Below are 27,858 nucleotides of genomic sequence, written 5' to 3'. Positions count from 1 at the left end.
GCCATACCTCCATTGACTTATGGGTCCAGTCTCTGGAAAAATTTGCCTGAAAATCTTGGTGGATTTTAAAAAGACTCTTCATCCTGTAGTGACTGCTAAGGTCTGGGCAGTACCGTTCAAAAAGTAATTAGCTTGACAACACTGTAATTTGTGAAGAAGATTACTAAATATAAATGTATTTCTGGAGCTGAAAGAGGTGACATTTACATCTGAATGTATACAACAGAGGTACAAGATACAAGGACAGCACCTTGGTGGTAGCTGTGCTGTTAAAATTTGCCATGTTCTGTTCATTGTAGTAGTTCACAGGATTTCTTCCTGATATTTCCTGGTTTTGGATAAAGCAAAGGTACAACAGGAAAAGGGTAAAAAATAATTAATTGCTTAAATTAGTGATTGTTGTTGGGGGGGCACCTATTCCTGTCTGTCTTATTTTATTCAGTAATCTATCTGTATGTTGTTGAACCTTTCAGGAACCAGCTATTGCATGTGCCCTTCAAACACTACCAGGTGAACTGCTCTGACTGGTTGCTGAAAGTGATCTGTGGCGTAGTGGACATTCGCACTGTTTATGCTTCCCACAAGAAGGCGAAAGCCTGTCTCATCTCTCGCATCAGCTGTGAGCGAGCTGGAGTCCGGTTTCACATTCGAGGGGTCAATGATGATGGACATGTGTCTAACTTTGTTGAGACAGAGCAGGTAAGCGGATGTATCCAATAGCTTTGAATAATTCAGTCCACTCGAGTTTAATTGGGGCAGAACAAGAATTAAACAAGTTCAGCAAGCATTTTTTCCAAGAATATTTAGAATATTATTGCGTGACAGATGTATTTGTTCTTGCCTATTAAGCATTTCTTTGCAATCTGTTCTTTTTCTTTGTTTCTGACTTTTCCATGCACACAGTTTTCACTAATGCTTTTGATTTTTTTCCTGAATGTGGAAGTCTAGCCATTTGATATTGTAGTGAAATACAGTTATGGGTTTTTAAACCATTCAGGGATCTCTGTGTGTTAATTCACGCAAGATCAACATGTGTAACAATAAGTTCCTCAGTTGCATGAAACTTGCTTAGAATTATCAGTCACGAGGCCTGTGTATTAAAAAAAAGAATGTTTTCAAATCAGTTCCAGAAAAAATCTCACACTTTTATACATTCTGCATACATTTTAAAGTACATTTTTTCTAAAATTCATCATATTTCCCATGCTATAGAATGTTGGAGAAACTAGTTTGAAAGATTTTCTGTAAAGTAATGGTCTCCACACTTCGTTTCTCTTTCATCCATTCTAAGTATCTCTGTTAGTCCATACCACCAGGTTTGCTGGGCTACCCATTGAAAGTCCCTTCCACTGCAGTGGCATAACTGTGTCTGTACCGATGTAAATGAATTTGATTAGGGATGCTGGGGGTGATTTTCAGCAAAGACAAGAGCTGAGATTTACTTTTGGCTCTAAGGAAGTCGCTTAGAATCATACAAAATCTTATGATCAGAAATACTCATGTTTCAAGTTACTCCTATCTGCTTTATTGGATTGAAGCCATCGCTTCTTTGTACAGCAAGTTTTTCAGCTATAAAATGAGGGTGATTATTAACTTCCTGCCTCACATGACTTTTGCAGACCAGTGAGGACAACATTTATGGAAGGTAGGTAGTGTATGCTGTGCTATGGTGAAGAACTCTCAGCATTCAAATATATAGTTCTAGGTAAGAGGAAGCCACCCAGCAAAGGAGCTGTGTTCACTGGGAGTCAAATCATCTCTGGCTAGTAAAGGAAAGGGAGAAAAATCATCTTCTCAGAGTCAGGCAAATTCCAGTGCAACTCATTTTGGAAGAGACTTTGCTTTATATTCCCCTTTGTTTTGTGGGGGATTCTCTCCAGCGAGAGGTGGTATGACACAGTTTTTATACATACATGGTAAAAACCTTATTTCCAGCTGATTCTGGGACAAAATATATGGGTGAGATGCATTCCGCAGACTCTCTTGATTGATACAACCAAACAAAATAACAGAGTCAGTTGGTTTTATTACACATGGTTTAGCTTACTACCTTGAAAGTGAACAAAAAGCAGCAGATCCTGAAGCATCTGAAATTTTCTGTGCCAGCTGAAATGAGTGCTTTCTCATTCAAGTGTAATCACCTTTTCCTTTTTGAATAGAAGTAGTAATCACTAGCAGTCAGACCCATCATACAGAAATGGATGTCTCTATAAGCAGAATAGATAAATGGCTGGTAGTAATTTTCAATGAAGGACAAGGATCTGCTCCTAAAATTTGGTTGCTTTCAGTGTCTTCTGGGCATATCTACAAAACTGTGTATGTAGTATAGATTGGTTTTGTGTGTGTTTTTATATGTGTGTGTATGTGGCTATATGTGTAGGTGCACATACAGTGGAAGTAGATTGCTTATGTGATGCTCATAAGGGGAGGCTGGTGAGACACCTCTGTGTGACACAGTGAGTGTAGCATAGAGGTACTTAAGCTAGCTCTGTCATTACTTGTTCCAGAAGAGATATAGCTGTGTCACTGTAGGACTGTGCCTGACTGCTGAGGGTGGCATCCCCCCTCAAAAGTGCTCATACTTTAGCACTAGTGTTTCCTTATGGCACTGCATGAGTGTAGCGACTCACACTCAGTGCTGTCCTTTTGGTTATCCCACTGCATGAGGCAGGCATGCCTTCAGGCACCTGTTTGTCCAGAATCCAGCAGTGTTTGGGTACTTTCAAAATTTCCTCTAAGATGTTGCCTTGATGGTGTAGCTTTAACCTCTTCACCTGGTTCTGCCTAAGGATACATGCAGAGCTACTTGAGACTTGACAGTGCTGCACTGCTCAGCAGAATGCCTGGAGAAGTTGCAGACTGGTATTCCCCTGTCTGCTGGTGAGGTTTGATCCCCAAGACATGCTCAAAGCATGCACAGTGTTACACATGTGACTTTCTGCCCAGTGGTCAGAGTTGTCACTGGGGAGGTGGGTGGCTTTTTGTTCGTGTTCCTCCTTTTCCTGGTTTGCCTGCATTTGCAGTAGGCTGGCCTGGCAGCTTTCCACTTAGTGTTCAGGCTTCCACAAATTCTGCTTGTTGGATGCCAGACTATTCCCCTGCAGTGCTTGGGTCTCTAATGGCAGCCTCTGAAGTCTCTGCTAATAATTGTCTTTTGTGCCTCTGCTCCAAAGCAACTGCAAGTAAGTCCTGCAGCATCTCACTCAAAAATGGAATTTTCGCTTGGAACTTGGGAACCGAAGAAGGGACATATGCCATTTTAAGTAATAATTTGGTACAGTCTGCTATTTTAGTTGAGTGCCTTCTCACAAGCATTAGTGCAAAGTATGTTACTCAGGATTTGAAGAATGTTCTCTTGCTGAAATGCAGAGGAAAGAAAATGTTAGAAAGGATTGTCAGCTTTCTTTCAGATCAGTCTCACATTTGCGGCACTGCACTTAGCAGTTGTCTAATGGGAAATAGTTCAGTTATCCTGCTCACTGGTTGGGTCAGAAGTAACTTATTCTATTTAATTATATTCCTGGAGTACATTATGTTGCAGGTGATTAGCATGAAAAATAAGATGGCCTTTGCATCCCAGCAGAAAACTTGAGGATTGACTCCTGGTGAGTGGCAAAACAGTACTTGGTTGCTAGTGCTTCCCTTAGCTGGGGCTGGGTCAGGCTCTTCACAAAAACTGCTGTGTTTTGCTCCTGTTCAGCCAGTGGCGGCTCTGAAATGGGCGGGCTGAAAGCTTTTGAGTGTTTCGCAGTTGGGTAAACAAAAGTGCAAGAGTGAAATGGTTATAGGGTGAAAGGCTTGAGTAGGTTGGAAATTATAAAAGGGTTTGCAGTTTTCAAGTATTGCGTGTTTTTGTTTGATTTTTGTATTTAAAGGAGAAAAGAAGGTTGCTTTTGCTAATGGTGATAAACACTAGTTTTACCAAGCTGCATGTCCTAAGAAAGCAAAGTTGGGCTAACCACTGGGATGCCTGAGATCCAGTTCAAGCTGGCATCCACTTACCATTGGGAAGGAAGAGTCCTAGAATAAACTCTCTCCTACTTTCATAGTAGACTACTGACTAATCGCCTATGAGGTAATATCTTGGCTGAATAACATTCTGTTTCCATTTGCTGCAGCCTGTACAGTATAATGGCATGCTGGCTATGTGCTTTCATAGATTAATAGCACCCTAGGATTCTGAAAAGCCAGGACTTTTCCCCCCTTTATAGGAACTACTTCTTCTAACATTTTTCTGTTTTTAGAAGAGGGAGAAACAATTAGTCTTATCTCCAGGCAGCTCTTTTATGCATAGATGGTATGCTTTTGTCTCCCACTGAGTTAGCCTTGTGGCATTTTAGCTCTGCAATGAGTCATTTTTTGTGGGCTCACTTAACTGCTGTGACTCACAGTGTTTGAGAAGAAGGGGGAAAAAGTTAAATGTCTCACTTCACTTTTGCTTGTCAAAAAAAAAAAGCTACTAGTAAATCTTTCAGATACTTGATCATTTGGCTTGCATCTTTATAAAGAAAAAAGAAGAAAGAAAAAATGGTAGGAAACACGTAAGGAAAAACAAAATATGAAGGAAAGAGAAAAGAGGGTTTTTCTGAAATCACTGTAATGTGTACTTCCAGATTTGCTGCCAATGTTTTTTAATGGGATGGTAGCCCTTTCTAGTTGCAGCGTTGCAGTTAATCCTCGAATAGTTTTAAAATCAATCTGTTTTTCAGTGATAGCTTAAATGTTTCCCTTCACCCTTTCTTCCTCCCCTAGTAATCCCTTAAAGTTGAGATTGTATCACATTCTTTTAATTCTTTTCTGCTGATATCGTTGAGAAACAAGCATGCTTTCTTCATGTAGTTTGTGTGCCTGTCACTGTTTACATTTCAGCTCCTCCCCCAGTTATCCTCCACAGAGTCGCGCTAAACTCATAATATCTTAGTATGTGATTTACGGGCAACAACTCTAATTTACCAAAGATAAATGAATGGTTTCAGTTGTTCCCCCCTTCATGGAACTGTTCAGTAAAGAAAATGGAAACCTTGACAAGGCGTTAAAAGGAAATGCCTTGAATTTGGATTAACCTTCCCTTTCTTCCAGTTTAAGAAAAATATGTCAGGCATGGATTAAGAAAAATGATCCCTATTTCACAATAACTCCTACACCATGTTGGATATCTCTCCAGGAGAGGAATGGATGCAATCATGTGGTTAATTTATTTTCTGGATCAAGTTTTAGTATGGCCCCAGGCGGAGCAAAGAGGATTATTTTGGCAAGTACATCCTTGGATCCTGTGGTCTGAGCTAAAGGGACTCATGGAGAGGTATGTTTAGGCCATCTGTTATCCCTGCTCTTTGTGGGTTGTGTGGCAGAGCTGGGGATCCCAGAACAAGCCATGTGATTATCCATTTCATCGTGGACTGTGTCTCTGTGGGCCCTTGAGTCTGTAATGAATTTTGCCGTTTGAAGTTGTGACTGGATAATTATTTCCTTCTAATGAAGCCGAGTGATGGAGATTAGTGAATAAATTATTCCAAGCAATGAATGGGCACAGCACGCTGGGCTTAGAACACCAGCTGGTTGACATAGATGTTTGCTTCTTGCTCAGAACCAGTACCAGTTTGCTTCATGCTCAGAAGCTTACTAGCAGTACGTGTGCGTGAAGCTTGTGTTACCAGGAAAGGTCCCTACATCACAGGAGCAAGGTCTGGCCCTATCCAACAGAAGAGAAAGATTGAAAAACGTCCTCTTGAATTGTCAGCACTATCACTCTTAATCCTGGAGTCAGAGAAAGAGACCACAAAAAGAGCCTAAGACAACAGAAGTTGAAAGAAAACCATGGCAAATTCGAACACCAGAGGTTAGAGGACAAGCAATCTATTATCAAGGCGAGGAGGTCCTTCATACGGGTTAAGTATCCGGTTGCTACTAAGTTGCGTGATGGAAAACTGCAGGAAAGTGTCTGAAAATTCATCCAGCTAACTGGATTGGATTGTTCTATGGGCCAGACCCTTTGAGATTAATGAAGTAGTCCTCAAGTGTTTTGAGGATTTGCTAGGAATGAACATTCTTGCTGGGACAGGTAGGCAACAACTTGATGTCATTTTGGACCTAAGACAAAAGATAAGACTCCACAATAGTTTTATGAAGCCCAAAGACAAGAGATTTAGCAGTATGTATCAACCCTAATGACAAAGTGTTGTCTAAAATGTATTTCTTGTCCATGAGTTAAGGAAAACAGAGGACAGGAAAATTCTGGAAATAGTGCTGTTTATTTTTCTTTAAGTTTCTTTTCTTAACTGCTCATCTTTTGTGTAGTGCCTTAGAATAAGAGAAATGGATCTGCTAGAGGACGGGGCAATAAAGTCAAAACTAGAACGACAAAGAAGTGGGACAGATATGCGCTTGTTACACATGATATTGGGAACAAAAATGATAAAGGCTTGGAAGAATATGAGAAAAGAAATTCTGTACTTATCCATGCATAAATGCTGGAATTGCATAACCAATGAAGTTGGATTCTTTTATTTGTGTAATTTTAACCTGGATGTATTATCAGTGTTTATTTAAGATTTTAATAAATAGGGTTTCTTATAGTGTATATGGGTGTTGATTATGTCCATTCCTGAACTGGAAAGTCTTCTTAGTCTCAGTCTTTCAGCCTACTTGCTTAACAAGTCTGCTGGTAGGAGGGCTGTTGCCACTATTACTGTAAGGTCACGTGGCATACATAGTAGAAGGTAATGTCAAGATCAGGGGTCTTGTTCCTTGGAGTGGTGAATGAAGGATACTGGGTTTTGCTGAAATTCAGGGAAAATTTGCATGGTTGTAATGCTTAATGAAATGGTTACAGTCTGTTTAGGAAGGAATGACTGGCTGAAAAGGGTGTTATTCTCCCACTCATTAAAAAATACTAGGTCTTTTTCCAATTCACTGGAAGCTTAGAAAAAAATGTTTTTGGATTCAGCTGGATCATGAGAATGAGGTGAGAAGATTGCGAAAGAGTACAGAATTGCCCCAGAGAACAGAATGATGAACCCTGTAAGTGAAAAGAAAAAAAAATATGTGCTAATGTGGCAAACTTTCTTATGAATGACTGTGCTGCAGAGGCCATGCTCACAGTTCAGAAACCTCATCTGAATTTCTAAATGCTACATGGCAATGTGCATAAAAATGACAGTTTCTTTAAAATTATCATAGGGGAGTTCTGCATCCTGACAGGGGAACCCCCAGCCCATCACATCAGGGTGTGGGCATCCTCTTTAGATCACAGGAATGATCCCCAAATAGTTCAGATTTATTTTGTTCTTGTTCAGTTCTCCAAATGGACAGTTTAATAGAACAGAAAACAGTTAGAAGAGGTAATGGGTGAAAAACAGTGAACAAAAAATGTGAGTGATAGTACTGAAAAACATCTGTTAACTCTTATGATGTTCAATCACCAATAAGTGGAAATATGAGCATCTGTTAATGCAGAAGGCAGAAATGTTTTGTCAGTATTTTTCTTCTGTATTCGGCTTAAAGAAGGCAGGTTACGTATTCATGGTCTGTAACTGATGAAATAGTTTCCATTTAAACTGTAACTCAGGAAGATGTTAAACTGCAGGCATTAAAATAATAATAACAACAAAACCAATAATAACATATTTTTTATTATTACTATCATTTGATATTTATTATTATCTTTTAATCAGTGGATCTAGAGAATTTGCAGCGGGACTTCTAAAAGAGCTGGCCAAAGAGATACTTGAGCTGTCAGTTTTTCAGTTAGTTATGGAAACAGGAATGTTCCAGAAGATTGTAAAGAAAACTGATCCTCTGTAGCAAGCTGTTTGAGTGGCCAAATTGTACTTCTTACAAAGTTTTGTCTGTATTCATCATCATTAAATGTTTCACTTTAACTCATTCATTGCTGAAGTGATAATTGTTGTCAAATTTTGAAGTGAGCTAGTCCTGATTTTTTTATTGCATAGATTCAGGACCTGATCCTCATTTAGTATGAGTCAGGATAATGCTGGGGCTGTCAGTGGAGCTATGTAAATTTGCCTTACCTTAGATTTAGCTCCTCTGGGTCCATGACTGAGTGGAAAGATGATTCAGTGTTTAGAAGTCACTGACTCATCTTGGTACAACCTGTCTCAGGGAGGATGTGATAAAGAGGAAGGTGGGCCTACTCACTCCTTCTGTAGTCCAACTGCAGGATGAACTCCTCTGAGCAGAGAAGTGCAAAGAAGAGGTTCACCAGTGTGTTGCCATGGTAGTTAGCTCCAGCACTCAGGTACTGGCATGTTTAGAAAGCTTTACCGGGAGAGCATGTTTTAGAGCCATGTTACTCAAACTGAGGCAGGCCTCGCAAGAAAGCTTCTCTGAGCAAGCCTCTCTTGCAAGGAGTTGTGCTAGGATGTGATGCAACAGAAAAGGGGTTTTAGTTCATTGGTGTGAGGCTAGAAACATTGAAACATACAGTTTTCCACTATATCTGGAATAGCCATTATTCTAACACTGACATTGTGTCACTGACGACGCCTCTTAAATCTTTCATCTTAGTGAAATGGGGATGGTCGTAAGTGCTCTGCAAAAATACTGTAAAGATTAGTTGGATAAAGCTGGTGACAGAATATTTAAATACCCACCTCTCTGGTGTAGCTATACTTCTTTTCACATGTGTGGATCTAAAAATTGTACAGTAGTAGTGATCATAAAGATGAGAGGTCAAGGCAGATGAAGGCACTTCCCCTGAGCCACCCAGCCAACACATCTAGTGACAAATCCAAAAGCACAAACCACATTAAAGCTGTAGAGTAACCCATTTTCATGTTCCTTTCTATTTTGGGAGCTACTAGCCAGCTGGCAGCAGTTGTGCTAAATGATATGATGCAGTTAGAGAAGCAGCCACCTGGATGACCTGGATACCATTGCTCTGCAGGGCTGCAGAAGACTCATTGTCATGCATGAGATAACAGATATGTGTATCATGTGTATCATGTATCCCTCGTGGAAAACAGCCAGGATTCCACTGCTAAGTATAGGCCAGGGGAGTGAGCTGGGCTTTGCACAGTTGCTCAGTGGTCATACTGAGTCTGAAGATAGTACCTTTTGTGCTAAGTTAACATATAATATAACGCTTTGCTGCGGGGCTCGTGGAGGGGGAAGGCAAAGGGGGAAATCAGTCTGTACTTTGCATAGATATGACTCAAAATCAACTTGTTAGCAGTGATCATAAGAATAAATACTAAGCGAGAGTTTGAGGTCTGGTTGGGGAGTTTGGAGCCTGTTGCTGTAAGCCTGGAAAAGAAGTAGATCACACTCTGTTCACTATCTCAGAATGGGAGTGGCGAAGCTGCTGGTTTCACTTGAGATTTATTTGGACACTCTGACAAGGCACAACATGCAGTGAATTAAGAAATAGTAAATAAAGCAAGAGATAAGCTTATCCTACACCTGACATTACCCGTCATCGGTCACAAGGAGCAATGACATTTTGCACAGTTTAATTTTGTGAGAGAGGCAGAGGGAGAGTATATGGCTGGTCTTCCTGAGTGTCTCCACCAGTAGATCAAACCCATCTTCATTGTGGATGAAAGATTCCTTCCTTCTTGCCTTTAAATTTTCTCTTATTTCTGATGAGTAGTGAATGGAATCTGCTGCGATGACATGAAAGCAAATACGTTGTGCTTTGTTCCACTGCCTGTGAGACTATGGAAAAGTGGCTGAGCAGTAAGTGGATACAGTGAGATACAGCGTTTGCTTTTTTTACCCTTTGAGTTCAGTGTCTTAAACTGTCACCTGATGAAGGGGTCACAGACTGATAGATCTAACTGCAGAACTCGTTCCCTTTATTTTACGTTTGCAGACAATTTACTTGGATGATGACGTCTCTTCCTTTGTGCAGATCAGAGGTTCTGTTCCACTATTTTGGGAGCAGCCGGGGCTTCAGGTAAACAAATAATCAGAAAGCCTACTTTACTTATCTCTCTTGCTACTTATAATTTAGAATTTACATAAAATTTAAGTGTTTTTTTTAAAAGACCTGCAAAGCTCATTCTGTGAAAATGCTGAGCTCTTTCATTTTAGGTTTACCTTGTAGGAATTTTTGTGTGTTTAGATAAACAGAACTAAACCAGACAAATGGCTATAGTTAACTGAAGTTTAACATTTTCATGTGTTTGTGTGCCTCTACAGGGAACTATTTGTAAGGGACTGTGTCCTAATGTAAACTGAAGCTTACAGCAATACCTTTGTAACATTTTTAGTTTGATTTGGAATAATCTTTTCTTCTGAAATGCCCAGTTGGCTTGATGATATTGACTTCCACAATAAAATCGGGTACCAGGAGCTCCACTGGCGTGCATTACCTTGAAACAAAGTACAATGTCTGGATAGTGTGTTTGCTAGTTTTCAGTCAAAAGGGTGATGATGATCTAATCTGATCTTCTGTAAAGCAGAGATGTAGAGTTTCATCAGAAGATTATTGCTTCAAGCCTAGCAGGTTACACATGGTCTGTGACTTACAGTTTATATACAGTTACAAGCTCAAATAAGAATCATCCTAGCACTCTGAATTCTCTTAACAGAGGGATAAGCAACTGGAATGAGTATGCGTATATATGCATATATGTTAGTAGAGAGAATACATAATATAACTGGGTTATTTGATACTTTTTTTGTCATTAAGTGTAGCACCTAGGTACCATTCAGAACTACTGGATTTAGTGCAAAAGGAAGATGACTAAAGGATCTGTGGTGTTGTCCGTTAGTACCATCCAGTGCAATACTTGCTTCTTTTTATAAAGCAGGTCTGTCCTTGTGGTTGTGCACACATCCTGCCCATAGTGTAGCTGTATCCAGCACTGTTGTTCCATATGTTATGAAGCCACAGAGCTTTTCCCCAAGTATTTTTGGCTGGTGCACAGCATCTCTAGTTAAACTGAATTTTCAACTTTTTGGTAGGGACACAGTCTGCTTTTTTGCCTAATCTGGATTAGATAATGCATCTTTCATCTATATTGGTGAATACTCATAACTTTTATTCCTTGGATGTGAGTGTGCTGGCACTGGTGTTAGAAAGAATTGCAGAAACCAACCTCATGAAAAACAAAGGAAGATGATGAAGTACAGGAAACAATGCATGATCCTATAAATAATTGGCAGTGTAGTTTTTGGAGAGGAAAGAAGCCCTCTGCATACTGTAATAGCAGTAACTAGCATTCAAAAGGAGCTTGAGGACTATGGTTGACATCCATATTAAAAGTCCTATTTGATGGCACAGGATTTCATCCTTCGTATTTTCAAAGGACTGTTCTGATGCTTTTAGTTTCTGTAAATAATGAAAGAGGAAAGAACTCAGAACACACAACCCATGGAATTGGCATAACTTCAGCCTTTTTTGCCGAGGGAAGGGCAGGAAGAATGCTGGTCACACAGCATACTTGTGTGAGGCAGTGCGGGATATTTGCTAGCAGAAGCTGGTGAAGGGATGTGATTTGTTTGGCCATAAAAAGATGTGTAGGTATCCCTTTGCTTAATGGTAATTGTGTTTTCACTTGTAATTGTAAATGTTGTCTAATAAAAGCTGTGGCTTTTGTATTAAGGATATTATGTGTGTGGGTGTGTGGAGTCTGTTAGAGGTGTCTGGTGCTGTTAAAGAGATATTTTTCTCTGAAGGAAAAAGGGAGACATCTAGTGATTTTAGGACTCTAACAGTTTAAGAAGTTATTTCTCTCTTTCTTTTCCTTTCAATATTTTATTTCAGGTGGGTTCTCATCATCTAAGGCTTAACAGAGGTCTGGAAGCTAATGCTCCTGCCTTTGACAGGTAAGCTTCATTCCACTTTGGCAATAACACAGCAGCCTGGAATTTAACCAAGATTCCACAACTTTATGCCTTCCTAGTAAATCCTGAGGAGATGTGAAACATTTCTCGGATGATGTAGCCAATCCCCCAGGTGTTGCAGATTATTAAGTGGGTTTACTTAATTTAGTCACTTATTTTTGTGCATTTTCCTTTCTGTTTTCAATGGTAATTGAATTAATTTGGTCTCCTGGCTTGTTTCTGAAAAAGCTAAGAAATGCTGAGTGATATGCAAAAGGAAGGTCTGTGTAACCCTTTGTGAGCCAACGGATGTGAATTTACACTTAAGGTATACAGAACACATGTTCTTTACCACTGTAACCCAGGTAATTAAAAAGTAAGTGCTGCTTCCACTCCATTCTGAATTTGGTTTTCTCCTCATTGTTTTACTGCTATACAGAAATAACAGTGTCTTATTCTATGATCAGTGTTGTATGATGTTATCATGCTTATGCTTTTCTACTTTCCCCAAAGACTGGGTTGTAAACATTTTTAAACCATTAAGACTCTGCTTGTCAGCTGGAAGCTGTAAAAAAAGCCATACATTAGCTTGATTCCTTTGAATGTCTGACTGTGAAGTGATATCCTTTAAGGGCAAACTCCCATGGATATCTGTGGGAACATTGCCTGAAAAGAACATGAAGAATTTGGCCTGTGAGAAATTTTCAACTTGCAAGTGCCAGGTCATGTGGTTAATTTCGATTTTGGCTTGGTTTTGGCAAATCAGAGTTTATGTTGATTTTGGTTAAGACCTCTTAATTCCTTGATTTCATTTACTGCAACTGTTAGTAAACATGACATTAGTGACTGTTAATAGTTTTGCAGCACTGAAGACCTCAAACAGGGATTAGAATCTAAAGGGACTACACACCATCGCAGTCCCTGCTCTGAAGGGTCTTAGCCTACATTCCAAGGTTTTAAAGGCTCTTAAATCCTGCTGAATTCAAATGCCTGTGAGACTCATGGTCTTGTGGTCATCTGGTGCCATGATAACTTGCCCTGCCGGCGTCCCCGAAGCTCCATCTTAGAGGCTTGCATTCCACATCAGAGATAGTTTATATAAGAAGAAAACAATAAATTATTCATCATCCTCTTGTGCTGCCTAAGAAATTGAGAGTACCTCAGCAAGAAGCAACTCCATAAGACCATTTAGCTCAGGGAATCTTTTCTCTCTGATCCTGATGCAACTGGTGAATAGCATTCTTGCAAGAAACATGAACATGAGGATCAACTTGCCTGATTCCTTCTTTCCCTTGCACACAGTAAAGCCTTTAGATTAGATGAAGTTAGGGATCTCTCTGCTTACAGATCTGCAAAAGACAGTCCTTTGAAAATGGGCAAGGAATAAGCAACTGCTGATATGGAAAAAGTCACTGAAACTTAATCTGCTACAGCTTTTCTCATAGTATTAGAGTGGATTTAGCCTGTTATGTTTAACCATCTGATAGGTTAATGTGTTGAGAAGGCACTGTGAGAAGCGAACGGTGATCTTGCTAGTGGATCTTTTTTGTCCCCTCTCCTTGAGAAATCCTTGGGGAGCTCTGCTTACAGTAGTCAAGCAGGTGACCTGAGCTTCAGCAGTTTCATTGTAAGGAAGCAACATTAGCGGAGAAGTAGGATCTTGATGCTGGGATCAGAGGGGTGCAAATGTATGGAAGAGTTGGTGTACAGAGAACTGGTTGCAGAATTAGGAACATAAATAGCACCAGAAAATATATTTAGCCATGTTTCTTGAAGGCCATGTTGACAACTTTTTCTTTCTTTTCTCCCCTTCCATGGTTTTCTGTGTGGCTTATTTCTGGTTATGGGATTTAAAGGTGCATGCCAGAAGATGTGTGCTTGCTGTTTTTCTGACACTTTGCCATTGCGTGTTGCTTTGCAGCATGTAATAGCTTTTCATTTATGTGAGTGTTTATTTTATTTTTCTTGCCTATTTCTATCCAGCTTCCTCTTAAGTACTACTACAGTGTTGTTAGTACATGATGGAAGATGCTTTAAGATATAATTGTTTCTTGATGAGCCAGCACTGCTTCTGTAGCACAAGCATGCCAACTTGAAAAAAATTTATTGAGGGAAGAATGGGTGCATCTGCATCTGGCTAAAAGCTCTTGACTTGAGAGTCCCTAAATGTCAGGCTTTGAGAGGTTGGGGATATATGCCAAAAAACCCCCACTTTACACTTGTCCTGTTTTGTGTTTTTCCTGAAGAATCTGGGCCATGCCACTTGGCTAAAAGGACCTTTGGTCTGATCCAGCACAGCAGTTCTTACGATTACTAACCTTCCTGCTTAATTAAATTTGAGAGTGAATGTCTCAATGTTGTGGTAGCTCAGAGATGTTTGAACCCTGTCACCTGTGACATGTGTATTTGTGTCTCTCTGGCCCTGGCACTGGCGTTTTAGGCCCCATTGCTGCTGCTGACTCTTTGTAGGCTCAGCCCTGCAAGATGCTGGGCAATTCCTGTTGAAGTGTAATATGTTTTCCTCTCCTGTTGTCTTTCCTCTGTAGTTCCCAGGCTGACAGCTAAAAGGTGGGAGCATACAAAGGGCAATATCAAAGCTAACAGTGACATAAAAGATTTGGGACCTATTTCCTAAAATACTTTAAGTTCAGTACAAAATACTGTGTCCATTAATTGCATATTTTCACAATTTGTACTTTAATAATTGATTGCAAGGAAACTGAGGAAGATGTCTGTAGCTGCTGTGACTGAAAATTTCTGCTGGATGCAACAACCAGTGATCTCTACTTCTGTATTTTGAAAAAGGTAGTAGGCAACATAACATGGTTTTGTTTAGTACCTATTATGGTTTCTTTTGCTGTAGGCATATGATGCTTCTGAAAGAGCAGTATGGAAAACAAGTGATTGTTAACCTGTTAGGAAGCAGAGGAGGGGAGGAGGTGCTCAACAGAGCTTTTAAGGTAAAAGCAATATTTTATTTTATTTTATTTTTTTTAAAACTGCTGATTTCCCCTGAGCCTCCATGTTCTTGTTTCCTTCTGGCTCAGTAGGTGATGAATAGTGTATCTAAAGAAATTATGTTATCTCTTTACTAGATGTTACATAGTGAGAGAATAGTGCTTCATAGTCTTATGGCTTAATTTCTAGCACTGGGTATTTCTTCACACATTTTTGCACTCTGTTTAACCACACTTAAAAAAAAAATGCCCTAATTCTCGAAAGAGTAGTTGACATTTGCAAAAATCAATTGTGGTCAGCTTTGTCATAGTATGTAATCACCTATGCAGTCAGGTGCCTCATGGGATTGCCAGAACTGCTTGGGGGCCAGGCCCTGACCCTGGCTCACTAAGCATAAGCAAGCTGTCTTGCTCTGATTGTAATGGGAAATAGCTGTCTTGCACTGATTGTGATGGGAATTGGCTGCCTGAGCACCAGATGACAGCCTGGTGTATGGAGAGAGGTTTTCCTGGCCCCTAAATGTCCCTAGGCACAACTAATACCTGAAAGCAAGGATGTCAGGCATTGTAGAACTAAAGCTGCCCTGAGTTCTAGTGCAGTATTCTCATGGCCAGATATTAAAATCTGATGTGTGCTTGAAGCCACAGACTGGCACTGAGTGGGATTTGCAGCAGTGCAATAGCTGCCTGAATCTGGCTGGAGGTTGATGGAGGTCTGCCTCCTAAGTGCCTGTTGCTTTAGAAATCCGACACAGATACTTTGGAGTATATCTCCCTAGGAATAACATGAAGAATGGTTGAAGTACACACCTGTAGTAAGTGTTACATATTTATAATTGGTAAAGAATGCTACAACAGTTCTAAGTTCAAATGTTTACTGTGGGAAACTAAGCAAAATGAAAATTGTAGTTAAATAATAGTTCCTGATTTGTTTCCCTCTCTGTTGGAATAATGTACTCGAGACAAGGAGTGTCTTGAGGTTTTTAGCAGGTTTTTTTGTGTGACCATTTCCTCCTTCTCCAAAAGAGCTGGGGAGGACTATCAGCTTCCCCAGTGGAAAGTGACAAAGTGAAAGTCTCCCCCTGTACAGAATATGGCCAAAGAAGGTGATTATGACTGAAGCTTGCAAGGCAATGAGGAAAGTACAGAAGTGAAGTCTGGTCCTAGCTTCCGTTTTCAGCTTCTTACTGAATTTCCGCATGACACAGCTAAGCCTCTATCTTGGTTTCTCTATCTTTAAAATAGTTTTTATAGTTATTTTGCAAAAACACTGAAATTTAAGGGTAAGAGATAATCAATTCTGAAATGCTCAAATAACTTATGAGGATACAAATCTGACATTTCTTGTGAATTTAATACTGGTATTTTATCGAATTCTCACATTCTTAAAGACCATGTTCTGGCCATATCATACAGCCAGAAATTAGGTCAGAAACAGGACATCTCTCAAATAAAGACCTTGCATTTGTTCATTTAATTTAAATAAAGATATGTTTTGTTTAAACTGCTAAACTTTATCCCTGTTTAAAAAAAAATAGTTATTAAAGCACTCTGAGCTGAAAGAATTTAAACTGACAGCATTGGAAAGTGGAGTTTTGTACCCATTCAAAACAACGACCTCTTGGTCTTTTCTTTACCTTTGTGTTTTCATAAATGGATGTTTGGAAAGAATATATAGTTAATTTTTACTTTGATTTTAAAGGGCTTGAATTAAAAATAAAGTAATTCTTAAGGGAACAATGAGGAATTAAACCTTTTCTGTCATTAGTTTATTTCTTTGTTTCTCCATCTTCCTTTGCTTGTATTCCTTTTTCTTCTCCCAACTCTTGCTGCAATCTTAGTAATTCTTAACAGAGTTGGTTCAAAATACTCTTGTGATTACTGCTGCTGGGTTCCCTTCATCAGAATGTCACCACTACCATTCATTTATGCAGGAGGAACAAATGAAAAATTGTAATTGACCAACTTAGCTTCAACTGTTACCTGAATCAGCTGTTACCAGACCAAAAATCAACTCTTCCTAGTAACGCTGTTCCTCTCCTAAGCATCCCCTACAACAGATGTAATTATGTTTACAATAAAAGCAATGCTGTAGTGTAGAGTTACAAAGACTGTAAGAATGATTTACACTGAGGTAGCGGGTAAATGTCATCCTCAAGTGCATTACTAGTGCCAGCAGCTGTAAAGGCAAGTTGAGGTGTCAACAACAGAGAAGTGGATACCCAGTGTTTTGGCTTTTGTAACAGTGTAATGAAATATATTTTGCACATCGCTCCCCAAACACTGTGTGTGATGCCTTTACATTTGTTTCTGCAGGGAAGGCTTAATGGTTTACTTGAAACAATTATACTGGTGTAGCTGCTGCGTGTACGCTTTTAATGTAATTTCAGAATTGTGTCACAATCTAAGTGGAGCAGAGCATCCATCTCTTGGGATGAGAATGCAGGAGGGAAGGGAATAGACAGAGACTTTCATAGTTAGAGTTAATATAACAGTTCTTTCTGGCTTTGTCATGGAGAGCAGCATGTATTACTGCTGTATCTATTACAGATACCTTAATGAAATTTGTGATGATTACGGAAATGCATGTGAGGTCATGGAAATTGGAGATGAAATAATGAGGCTATTTGTGTCTTTCACTTTGGTGAAATAAGCATTTTATAGTATGTTTCCTGGGATATCACCTCTTTCTTACTTCTTCACCAAGCAACCTTTACGTAAATTTAGGGCCATGTTTTCCCATGTCTTGGCACTTCAAGAATGGTTAAAAAATACACCCATGCACTGTTATGCTCTTCTACCTTAGGCAGCTCTGGACACCCTTCCCACCAGGGTCCTGGTCCTGAGCCTGCCCAGAACATCACTATTGCTGTACACCCTCACGCACAGAGGTAGCAGCCCACTGCTGCCTGCCACTAGCCAAGGCACAGACAGCAGCAATTCTGATGTATACTTTGCAGGTACAGTTTGAGTTCCCCTGCAGAAAAATTAGAGTCTAACAATCCAGTTTACTTTTGAAAAGAAAACAAATAGGGAACTTCAGTTGCTTTTTTTCATGTCTGGCCTTTCAGAATTCCCTATGAACTTTGCAATATTAAAAAAGTAATAAACAGTCAAAGTTTAATAATGGTAAAAGCATGCTGGTACCAATCCTTACACTGTGGCTTGAGCAGGATTTGTTTTCCTTCCTTCTATATCTGAACAGAAACTGCTATGGGCCTCTTCCCATGCAGCAGACACCCCCATGATAAACTTTGACTACCACCAATTTGCAAAAGGTGGGAAAACTGAAAAACTGGAAAATTTGCTGAGGCCTCAGCTGAAGTTGCACTGGGAAGACTTTGGAATCTTCACAAAGGGCGAGAATGTAAGTCCACGGTGAGTGTCCCTGCCCCTCTGTCCCAGCGTAGCCAGGCACCTCCTGTCCTGGCCTTCCCAGGTTTCTTGCTGTGTTTGGACCATGACTGTAAATTACCATCTTGAAATACAGTTTTGAGACAAAATGTAGTCTTGGTGCTAAATAGATTATTTGGTTTAACTGCATCTCCCTTGTTTGCAATCTGCAAAATTTCCGGTGAGTGGATTTGCTGATACAGTGTTGCAGACGTAGTCAAGTAAGTAGACATGTTAATGGAACACGTTATGCACAATGTGCTTGCACCATCAAAATGTAGGTGGGTATATTCAGGCTGAACATTTGATGATCTTGTTCAATCAACTCATGATTAGATGTTATTTTAAAATATACCTTTTTTCCCTCCCTCCTCTTGTGTGTGGTTACCAAAGTCTGCAGACAGGTACTTTTCGAATGAATTGTTTGGACTGCCTGGATCGTACTAATAGCGTACAGTCCTTCATTGCACTGGAGGTAAGTTTGTCAGAGGACCTTTCGTGGATGCCTGTACTGCATACATTGTCTGTTCCGTGGGAAAGACAGGAAAGAGGGCATAAGCCTCAGTTATACAAGTCTGTCTTGCCAGCTTGATGGTACAGAATGGTGCTGGCTGGAATACTTAAACTGAGGATAAAAAGCAAAAACACATTTAAGAACAATGTTTTTGTTGTTTTTTCTCCTTCTGTACCTAATCCAGATCTTGCTTGCTCAATTAGAGAGCCTGGGGTTGAACTCTAAATCTATAATTGAGCGCTTTGTGGAATCCTACAGAGTGATGTGGACTCTCAACGGTCATAATCTGAGCAGAGTATTTACTGGCAGTCGTGCCCTTGAGGGGAAGCACAAGGTAAAGAAAAATGGCAAAACTGTTTATTCACAAGTAAGGAAAGATGTCCAATTTACTCTTCAGTGTCACTTGCACTGATGATTCCTGTCTGGTGTAGGTTGGGAAACTCAAGGATGGCGCCCGCTCTGTGTCTCGCACCATTCAGTCAAATTTCTTTGATGCAGTAAAGCAGGAAGCCATCAAGTTGCTGCTCATGGGTGACTTCTTCAGTGAGGAATATGCAGACAAAGGCAAGATGCTTATGGACCACACTGCACTGCTGGGTAAGGCTAGTGTAAATCCTTCGCTTTTCTTTTGTGTCTGTTTTTAACTGTCAGATATAAGTAATTGCACCCTTTTGAAAAAAATCAATAAATAAGCTACCTTTGTCCAGATCTATTGTCTAAAACACTGCTTTCAAGTAACCATAGCACAACTCTGTGTGTTTTAATTATACTGTGATTATTTCTCATATTTTGCTTTGAACTTCTGAGTGTGTTTATCTGCTCTTTGATGATCTCTGACAGTTTAGAGGAGTTGGACCAGAGGGAAAGATTTTAGGGCTATATTCCCAGTCTGGTCCTATCTGAGTTTGTCTTGAGGATGTCTCTCGAGCTCAGACTTTTTATCTCCTTATTTTTGGCCTGCAGTTTGCACATGCTTTTAGCCATTTGGATCTTTAAAGGTACACTTACATTGTTATGTTGGTTCATTCCCTGCTTTACTCCAGGCCCCTGATATTCCACAATATATACACATTTGTTTGCACATATCTAAAGTAAACCAACCTAGCTCTCTCTGAGAAGATACTTGTGTGCAAAATATAGAATAATAGCACCAACAGCCAGTATCAGGTGATCAGTTTGTTCCAGAGAACTACTGGATTTTAATAGGATAAACTTGAACCATTCAGTGCCACTTCAATCCTGGGGCTGTTCCCTGATGTGGACCACAAGGAGAATATAGATAGCTTCTCTATGCCTGACCACCAATGCAAATCAGGTAGTTAAAGATTAAGGTTACCTCAGTTGCTCACACAAAGAAAGTACACAGCTAATTTTCTATCCTCATCAGAAATAAGTGAAGATAACAGTTTCCTGTGATAAGTTCTGACCGGACTAGAGAGGCATGACAGTGCTAGATTTGGGCTGATGTGAGACTCTGTGCAGCGCTCTGCCTTTCCCTCCACACTCTAAACTTCTTAGGGCTTCAATTTAAGTCATAAGTTGTGACATGCTTGATAATTGTAGGCTAAATTGAAGAGATTGAGGAAAAAGAATTTGCTTATTACTTGAAGAAGTGAAGGAAAACGTATGCTGAAAATGAGTGACCAGCCTTTCACAAGCTTTCAAAGGGTGCCTGGTTTCTGGAAGAGAAATTGCTGATGTTGACCCCAGTTATCTTGTAGTATAGCCATTGGAGTTATTCCTTAGCTTTTGTGTTGTTGCTACTAGGGTAATGTCATTATTCCACAGTGACTGTGTCACTGCTGTCTGTAAGCTTTCTGTCCTTTCAGCACATTCTTCTTTTATATACCCTCTTTCTCTCTCCCCTCTTCTGTTAGTAACTCCAAGTATTTTGAAGGCCATGTCAGAGCGTCAGTTTGAATTCACAAGCTTCAAGCATGTTCGTGTTGCCACGGGGACCTGGAATGTGAATGGGGGGAAGCAGTTTCGAAGCAACATCCTTGGTACCAGCGAGCTGACGGACTGGCTGCTCGATTCTCCCAAGCTCTCTGGAGTTTCTGAATTTCAGGGTAAGACATCACAGTCAAAATGTGTAAGCAATATTTGCTGGCATCTCTAGAGACAGTGAGTAGGGACACAAGATTTGACCAGCTATTCCTTTCAAAGGCAGTGCATCTTGGGGGGGCATTTTCTTTCAGTTCCTAGGAGTGTATTCAGCTCCAGGTAGACTTGTGCTGCCTCCCTGCAGCAGTGGAATGGTGTGAAGGGCTCCTGACAGTCAGAGCAACTCCTGAGTCTATACCATGTGACTGTTTTGAACCTTCAGCAGGTCAGAATTCAAAGGTCTCTTTCATGCCATCGTGGGGTGTATCTGCCTATTCTGCATCCTATATTTCATATTCTTCAGTTTCTCTGTTCTTCATCGTGAGTGGGAGCTACGTGCTCAGGTGCCCTCAGAATGTCTCCTTAGTCTTTATCTGGAGCTAAACATATCTGTATAATCTAGTCTCTGAGATTGTCTGGCAATGTTATTATCAAAGCCTTCAGACAAAAAGATTTATATTGTTGAAGGCAATTTCCTTTTTTTTAGCAGTACAGAAAGCTCTTGTGCTTGTGGCTTGCTTAAATTGGCTGTTGAATTTCTTATTTACAGAACAAGGTTAGGTATTATAATTGATTTACAGATTTTATTAAGGAAATTGAAAAGTGAATGTTCTGTCATTTAAAAATTGAATGGTTGCAAAACTACGGCAAAGCCTGTGCTTTCATTGTTACAGTGGAACATCTAGCTTCCTGCGGTGCATCACAGGGATAGTTCTGTGCCTAACCTTGAAGCTCATCAATTCGTTCCTCAAATCCTTGGCTACTTAAACGTTGTCTTGTTTGAACCCTTAGTGCTTGAGTGCGTGGATATGTGATTAGGTGCAGACCACTGTACTCTGAGCAGCTTAGTTAGGTGATTGGTCCAGTCTGTTTCAGAAACAGTTTAGATGTGTTAGCACATGGCTAAGCCCATGATATTAAAATTTGTTGAGAGCTGTCAGAACTGGGAGAGCAGAACTACGTGGTATAGGCAGTCATAATGCGGTAGGTCTAAGCAGCTTCTGGAATAGAGCTGAGTTATGTGAACAGGTGGAACTAGGGTGTGACCATGGAAATATCTGTGTTTGTGGTAATGTCAGTGCAGTGCCTACACAAATGGGTAAGTGTTCAAAGACAAATATCCAAAATTATTACTGGGAAATACACATGTGACAGTGCCTGTCATGTTAAGCCAGTAAAGGAAGCTAGCTGTCCTGTGCTAGTTTCACCCTTGTGTCTACAGAATTACTGCATATTTTACTTTTCTTTCCATTCTTATTTTCTGAGGCAGATCTGATTTAGGTTCCTATGGTTGTCTACTGTTTAGGTTTTCATGTTGAACTAAGTTACTGTTACCTTGGCTGTATGACAGTTTAAAAAAAAATAAAATCCCTTTAGGCAGTGGACAGACCTGATGGGTCAACAGATACACTTCACACTGTTGTATGCGAGCATTTATCTTTGTTGTTTTACCAGGGTAAGATCCACAGGCCTAGGCCAGGGAAGGGAGGGTCACTGTGCTCTAGAGTGACCTGACCTAACTTTAAGTGAGGGTGATCTAAGAAGGACTCGGAAGAGAGAAGATAAGAAGAAACTTTGAAGGCTTCCTTAAACTAGTAGGTAAATTTATTAAAGGCATTGAGATGAAAGTGACATACTGGTGTGTGGACAGTAAGTTCAGTTACAGAGGAATCAGTGTCAAAAAGGAAAAGCATGTTGGGTAAAATGACAAGTGGGTGAAAGATGGTGGGTAGTGAGATCTTGTGGCTTTAGTGATGAGTGGGGTGAGGGAGAGAGAACATTGAATATTTTCTCATCTTAACATTGCTACAATATAATGCTCTGAACTGCTTCCTGCAAGAGAGATGGAGACCAACTGGTGGGAGAAAAGCAGGAAAAAATTTCAGAGAAACTGCAGGGGTTGTTTTGTGAGATTAGATTAAAGGAGCTATGAATATGTATAGCTTGGCAGGGGATACACAAGATAGAACTACAGGAATGATCTCTGACAGAAATTAGAAAACAAGTCATTAGAAGAAACAACAAAATAGTAACTCTTGTATGACTTTTCCCTCTTGCCAACAGATGAGAACTGCCCTCCTGACATATTTGCAGTGGGATTTGAAGAGATGGTTGAATTAAGTGCAGGGAATATTGTGAATGCCAGGTAGGTAAAAAAAAAAACCCACCCAAGAATAACCAAAAACCCACAACTCAAAACAACAAAAAACCCCAACCCCAAAAGTGCATCCTCTTTCCCAAAGGAACCAGCCAAACAAAAGTCTCTAGAGTTGTGGGTTTTTTTTTTTATGGTCAGATGTGTAGAACACTTCCTTTCAAGTCTGTTGCTTGTAATCATAGCTGGAAATATGTTTACCATTAACAAATGGCACTGGGATGGTGTTGAAAGTGCTGTTTCTCTGTGAACTTCTGTACAGTAGAATGCCCTGTCTTTTCTAAGTCTGCTAAGTCTTTATGTTGGCAGAGAAGAATTCTTGTGGTTGACATTGATTTAACACTTGTCCTTAAACTAACCCTGTCTGATGTTGGAAAAACGTGCTCAGTGATTACAAACATAATTGGCATTCATGTGCGAATTCTAAAATGAACAAAATGTCTCTGTGGCTAATTGTATTTGTGAAAATTATGGCTAGAGAAGGAGTTAAAGGCAAAGCCTGAGACTGGCATGTCAGCATGCACAGTAGGCTGCTTTGTATACTGGTCCTTTTGAATCTGTGAACACAAGAAATCTTGCAGGTCATGAGAATGATGTGGATTTTTGTTTTTATGGTTATGATTACTACAGTCAGGTTCCAGTTATCCCCAGTGAATGGGGCTATCAAACATCATGTGAGCATGGATCTTTCTAAGCATAGTAGACAAAATCCCTCTTGCGTCCAGAAGCAGGATAGCTGTATTTGTGCACTGTGCCTGGGCTCACTGACCCTGCTAACTCTGGGCTGGCTCACAAGGAGGTATTCTGTCTGTGCCGTGCATCCTACAGCACTTCCAGTTCTACAGCCTAATGGGATACCTGTAAACCTAAGGCACAGTTAATCTGCTCATTTTATTGACTGTATGTGGTTTGTTTTGATTCCATTAAATGATTTTATGTTTGTTCCAGTACAACAAATAGAAAAATGTGGGGAGAGCAGCTTCAAAAAGCTATTTCCAGGACTCATCGCTACATTCAGTTGACCTCAGCACAGCTTGTTGGTGTTTGTCTTTTCATCTTTGTACGACCGTATCACGTCCCTTTCATCAGGTAAAAAAACCCCCACCAAAACCAAACCAAAAAAGACCCCCAACCTGTGTCTTCAGTAACATCTGCTGTTGGAGTGTGGCCAGAGAGGGTGGGAGTGATTTTTCAGCTTGGTGGGAATCTTGCAAACCTGGATTCTGGTTTCTGCTCAGTGTGGGAAAGAGACATGTTCCCAGGCAGCAGTAGTCTGGAGTCCATCCTCCTGGGTAGCCCAAAGGCCAGGCAACCCCACTATCTTTCTCCAGCTCAGCTGAGAAGCCAGGCGTGCTCCAGGTGGGCAGTCAGGGTGTAGCACCTTGTTTAGGTGCTGTCTTTCTGGAAAAGGAGTGATCTGAGCTAGTAGCTCCACGAGTATTTGGAGCACCAAGTGAAGGCAAGTGTCTGCCTCTGCCCAAAGGGCAGATTTTACTTTCTAACCCTCTCCTTAGTGTTTCCATATGGAAACAGGGCTGGTTGCAGGCCTGAAAAGAATGGTGGAAAGGGGGGTGGGGGAAAGAGAGTTAATTTTGCCCCCTGACATTTTATAGAATTGAGAGCTATAAGGGCCCCTTAAGTGTTTGTCTCTCCCAGAACCAGAACTGTGTGGCTAGACAGGAGGGTGCAGAGCTGTGTGTCCTCAACCTACTATCACCAATGTCCCTGGAGACTGACCAAACTCCTCTTGCCCCTAGAGGATTATTAAGCCAGAGGGACATCTGCATTAAAATGCCTTTGCTGTGGGCAAGAATTATGCGGCTAAGTATAAATGGTAGGAAATTAATAATTACCTAGAACTGTCTTTGGGCATCTATCTAACCTTAACGTCTAGAGTGATCCAAACAGTGCCCTCCGCTCCATGTTAGGGGCACTGATTGGCCACTGCATTTTGTGATTAAAATATCAAAAGCTGCTTCTTTCTTCCCTCTGATCTCGTATCTACTGAGAAGATCAGTGCAGAGTTTGTGCAACATCAAGTGCTGTAGGCTAGGTGGAGTAATGCAGTCCAGGTAACCCTGATGGTCTTGCATTGCTGCCTTTCCAGTAACCTTTCTTCAGCATGATTTTAAAAAAATACGTATTTTTGCTGGTATGAAGCAGTCCAGAGAGAAGTGTTTCTGTCAGGTTTTGTCTTTTTACCTGTCTTACAAGAAATTTGAGTAATCCAGCAGGAAGTGCGTGGTTTATACAGAAACCAGAAGCAGAACAGCACAGTGGCTCTGTTGCAGCTGTCAAACTGCTAGGAACTGTATATAGCCCTTTGAAACTCAAGAGAAAAAGGGCATGGTTTGATTATAGTGACCAAGTTTCCTCATTTAATGCTAATGTGCTGCTATGTGTTATGTGAGCATAATCAAACCTAACCTGTATGCTTGTGCAGTTTTTCCCGTGTCTAGAAAAGGAAAACAAAAATGATCAGAAGTACAAAAAAGGCGTCTGTCCTCACAGAGATTGAAGAGATTAGGACAGAAGTTAGAGAATAGGGAAATAAAGGAAAGGATTGATAAAATGCAAGTGGTTGAATGTACAGTGGGTTATCTCAACCTTTGCCATGAATGCAAATCAGGTAAATATCAGTCAGCATTTGGGTGGGCAGGCAGCAGGAAGGGAGAACTCTTTAGACTGAAAAGACTGAACATGTGCTTCTTTTGGAGTGCTTAAACCCCATCTTTTCATAGAAGACATTGATGGTCCTCTTTTGCCTCCCTGAGGGTGTCCTCTGGTGGTTTTCTGCAGTCAGGAAAAGAGAGGAAAATACGGAGAAAAAAGATAGAAAAGATGGGGGGGGGGGGGTGGAGAGAGAAGAAAATGAAGGTCGGGGGGAAAGAGAGCCTGTAACATCTTGCATCATTCAGATCATGAATGCCTGACAATAACTCAGATAAGACTTAGTAGTTTTCCACCTGCCCCTTGCTTAAAACCACTAGTATTCTAGTCCAGATCTCTTGGCTTCTGTCTGGAAAGTAAAATTTTCTCACTGGGAAGGACATGCATGGTGCTGGGGTTGGTTACAACAATGATCTCATTATTTACTTATTTGATCTGACAGGCATACTTTATTCTCAGAGTAGACTGGCTATCTGGGAGAAATTATCCTGTGAGCAGGTGGTCTGCTTTGCCAAGTCATCTTTCTGTAGTAAAGTGTATGCTAATCATGACATTGAAATACTATGTAATTAACAACATGGAGGCCCTAAGCAATTTGTCATCAGTACAGAACTCATTTTAGGAGTTAGATATAAATAGTTGTATCCAGTAATCACCGATTTTATTGCATCTGATTTAACAAATTATGGGTTATGATCTGTTGCTCTTTAATTGACTGAAAAATACAGCATTAACCGTGAAGTTGGGTTTCAACACACAGTAACACTAATTAAATTGTTAACTGTCTGAAAAGCAGATTCCCATATGTTCAAAAGTAAAAGAAAATGTAATAGTAAAATTAGTTGCTGTCACTATTTTAAAGATCATGGTAGAGTTAAACTTGAAAAGTATATTCTGTATAAATTCCCAGTGTCTCAGAAATAATGTCCCTTCCAAACAATACAGTAAGACGAGAAGGGGAGGAAAATATTTTCAAATAGCTTTATTTCTATTTTATTGTATTATACTTAATTTGAACCATAAGTACATGAACACCATCAAGAAACTTTGCAGCCTAAAAGATGGTACCTAAAAGCAGCAAACTTTCTGGATGGGAGAAAGCATGACATTGTAAACTGGCTTTTCCTTTATGTTGCAGTCAAAGTTAATTGAATGTTTGTCCCAGCAGCACTTTACTCTCTTCTCTTTCCATTTTTTTTTTTTTTTTAATACAGGGACGTAGCAATAGACACTGTGAAGACAGGAATGGGAGGAAAAGCTGGAAATAAAGGGGCAGTGAGCATTCGTTTTCAGTTCTATAGTACCAGTTTCTGCTTTATATGCAGTCACTTAACTGCTGGGCAGACTCAGGTAAAAGAGAGGAATGAAGATTATAAAGAAATCACACAGAAACTCAGCTTTCCAATGGTAAGTGTAGGTGTACATATGCAAAAAACACTGGGAATAAAGGCTGTATCTTTACATTATGAGAGCTGGTCTGAGGCCGGTCTGAAGTCATCTCAGTGCTGTGGAGAATGGGCATAAAAGAAAATGGTAAAGAAAACATTAAAAAAGAAAAGGAAGCATGTTTCACAGGAGACCAGATACCACCCACTATAGCATTTGCTTTACAAAAGTTCTACACCTTTCAAAAAATATGGTTGCTGCAGTGCTTGAAAAGTCATCACCTTTGAACAGTTTTCAAGTTGATCTTTCAGAACGGTGCAATTTAACTGACAAATCTGTAAGGCCTCATGGGTAAGATCTAGGTGACTGATGTTAGAGCTGGAGAGCATGATACTGATAACTCGTGCTGGCGGTAGTTAGTATGGGTTCCTAAAAGACCATCTGTGCCACTCAGCACATCAGTGCTTAAACTGCTCCTGCTCGGCTATGATATGTCAGTCCTTGGTCACTGATAAGGTACTTTCTGTTCCCTTCATTTTGTCCTCATGAATGTCTCACTGTCAGAGAACTGCTGGCTTTTCTCAGAGTGTGACAAGTAGGCAGTATTGGTCTGTATGAATAACATTTCCCCTAAATGGTGTCAAATCAATCACCTTAGTGTTTTATTTCACACTTGTCTCCTCAGGCCAGCAGATAACCCATGGGATTTTGTAGCAGTGCTTCTTTGCTTCCCTTAATGTTGGTTGCTTTAATTTCCACAATGCTTGCTTTCTCAGACCTCTCTGGAGAGGTCCTAAGCCAGGAGGGAATGGACTAGTTTGTGTATTCTGGTTAGTCAGCAGAAAATGGCATTTAGGTTGAAAAGCATAAAATTTTAACTCCCTGTTTGC

The 27,858-nt window shown here is 40.3% G+C and overlaps 1 protein-coding gene across 3 annotated transcripts in view; it reads left to right on the top strand.

The window, feature by feature from the left end:
• The window catches only part of SYNJ2 (synaptojanin 2), a 68,360-nt gene that overhangs the window by 22,022 nt on the left and 18,480 nt on the right, over positions 1 to 27,858 (top strand). The window contains exons 4-15 of one of the 3 annotated variants that reach the window (XM_074862753.1): positions 474 to 699; positions 9,833 to 9,916; positions 11,732 to 11,793; positions 14,654 to 14,750; positions 17,953 to 18,125; positions 18,534 to 18,615; positions 18,839 to 18,988; positions 19,086 to 19,251; positions 20,532 to 20,723; positions 22,822 to 22,903; positions 23,861 to 24,001; positions 26,797 to 26,989. In XM_074862753.1, the coding sequence (XP_074718854.1) occupies positions 474 to 699; positions 9,833 to 9,916; positions 11,732 to 11,793; positions 14,654 to 14,750; positions 17,953 to 18,125; positions 18,534 to 18,615; positions 18,839 to 18,988; positions 19,086 to 19,251; positions 20,532 to 20,723; positions 22,822 to 22,903; positions 23,861 to 24,001; positions 26,797 to 26,989 (1,648 nt within the window). Of the gene's footprint in view, positions 1 to 473; positions 700 to 9,497; positions 9,697 to 9,832; positions 9,917 to 11,731; positions 11,794 to 14,653; positions 14,751 to 17,952; positions 18,126 to 18,533; positions 18,616 to 18,838; positions 18,989 to 19,085; positions 19,252 to 20,531; positions 20,724 to 22,821; positions 22,904 to 23,860; positions 24,002 to 26,796; positions 26,990 to 27,858 lie in introns of those variants that run through there. The other 2 variants (XM_074862755.1, XM_074862754.1) reach the window with 2 other exon arrangements.

This window comes from Strix uralensis, chromosome 3 (assembly GCF_047716275.1).
Source record: "Strix uralensis isolate ZFMK-TIS-50842 chromosome 3, bStrUra1, whole genome shotgun sequence".
Classification (NCBI taxonomy): domain Eukaryota; kingdom Metazoa; phylum Chordata; class Aves; order Strigiformes; family Strigidae; genus Strix; species Strix uralensis.
This window is presented reverse-complemented; position numbering and strand designations above follow the sequence as displayed.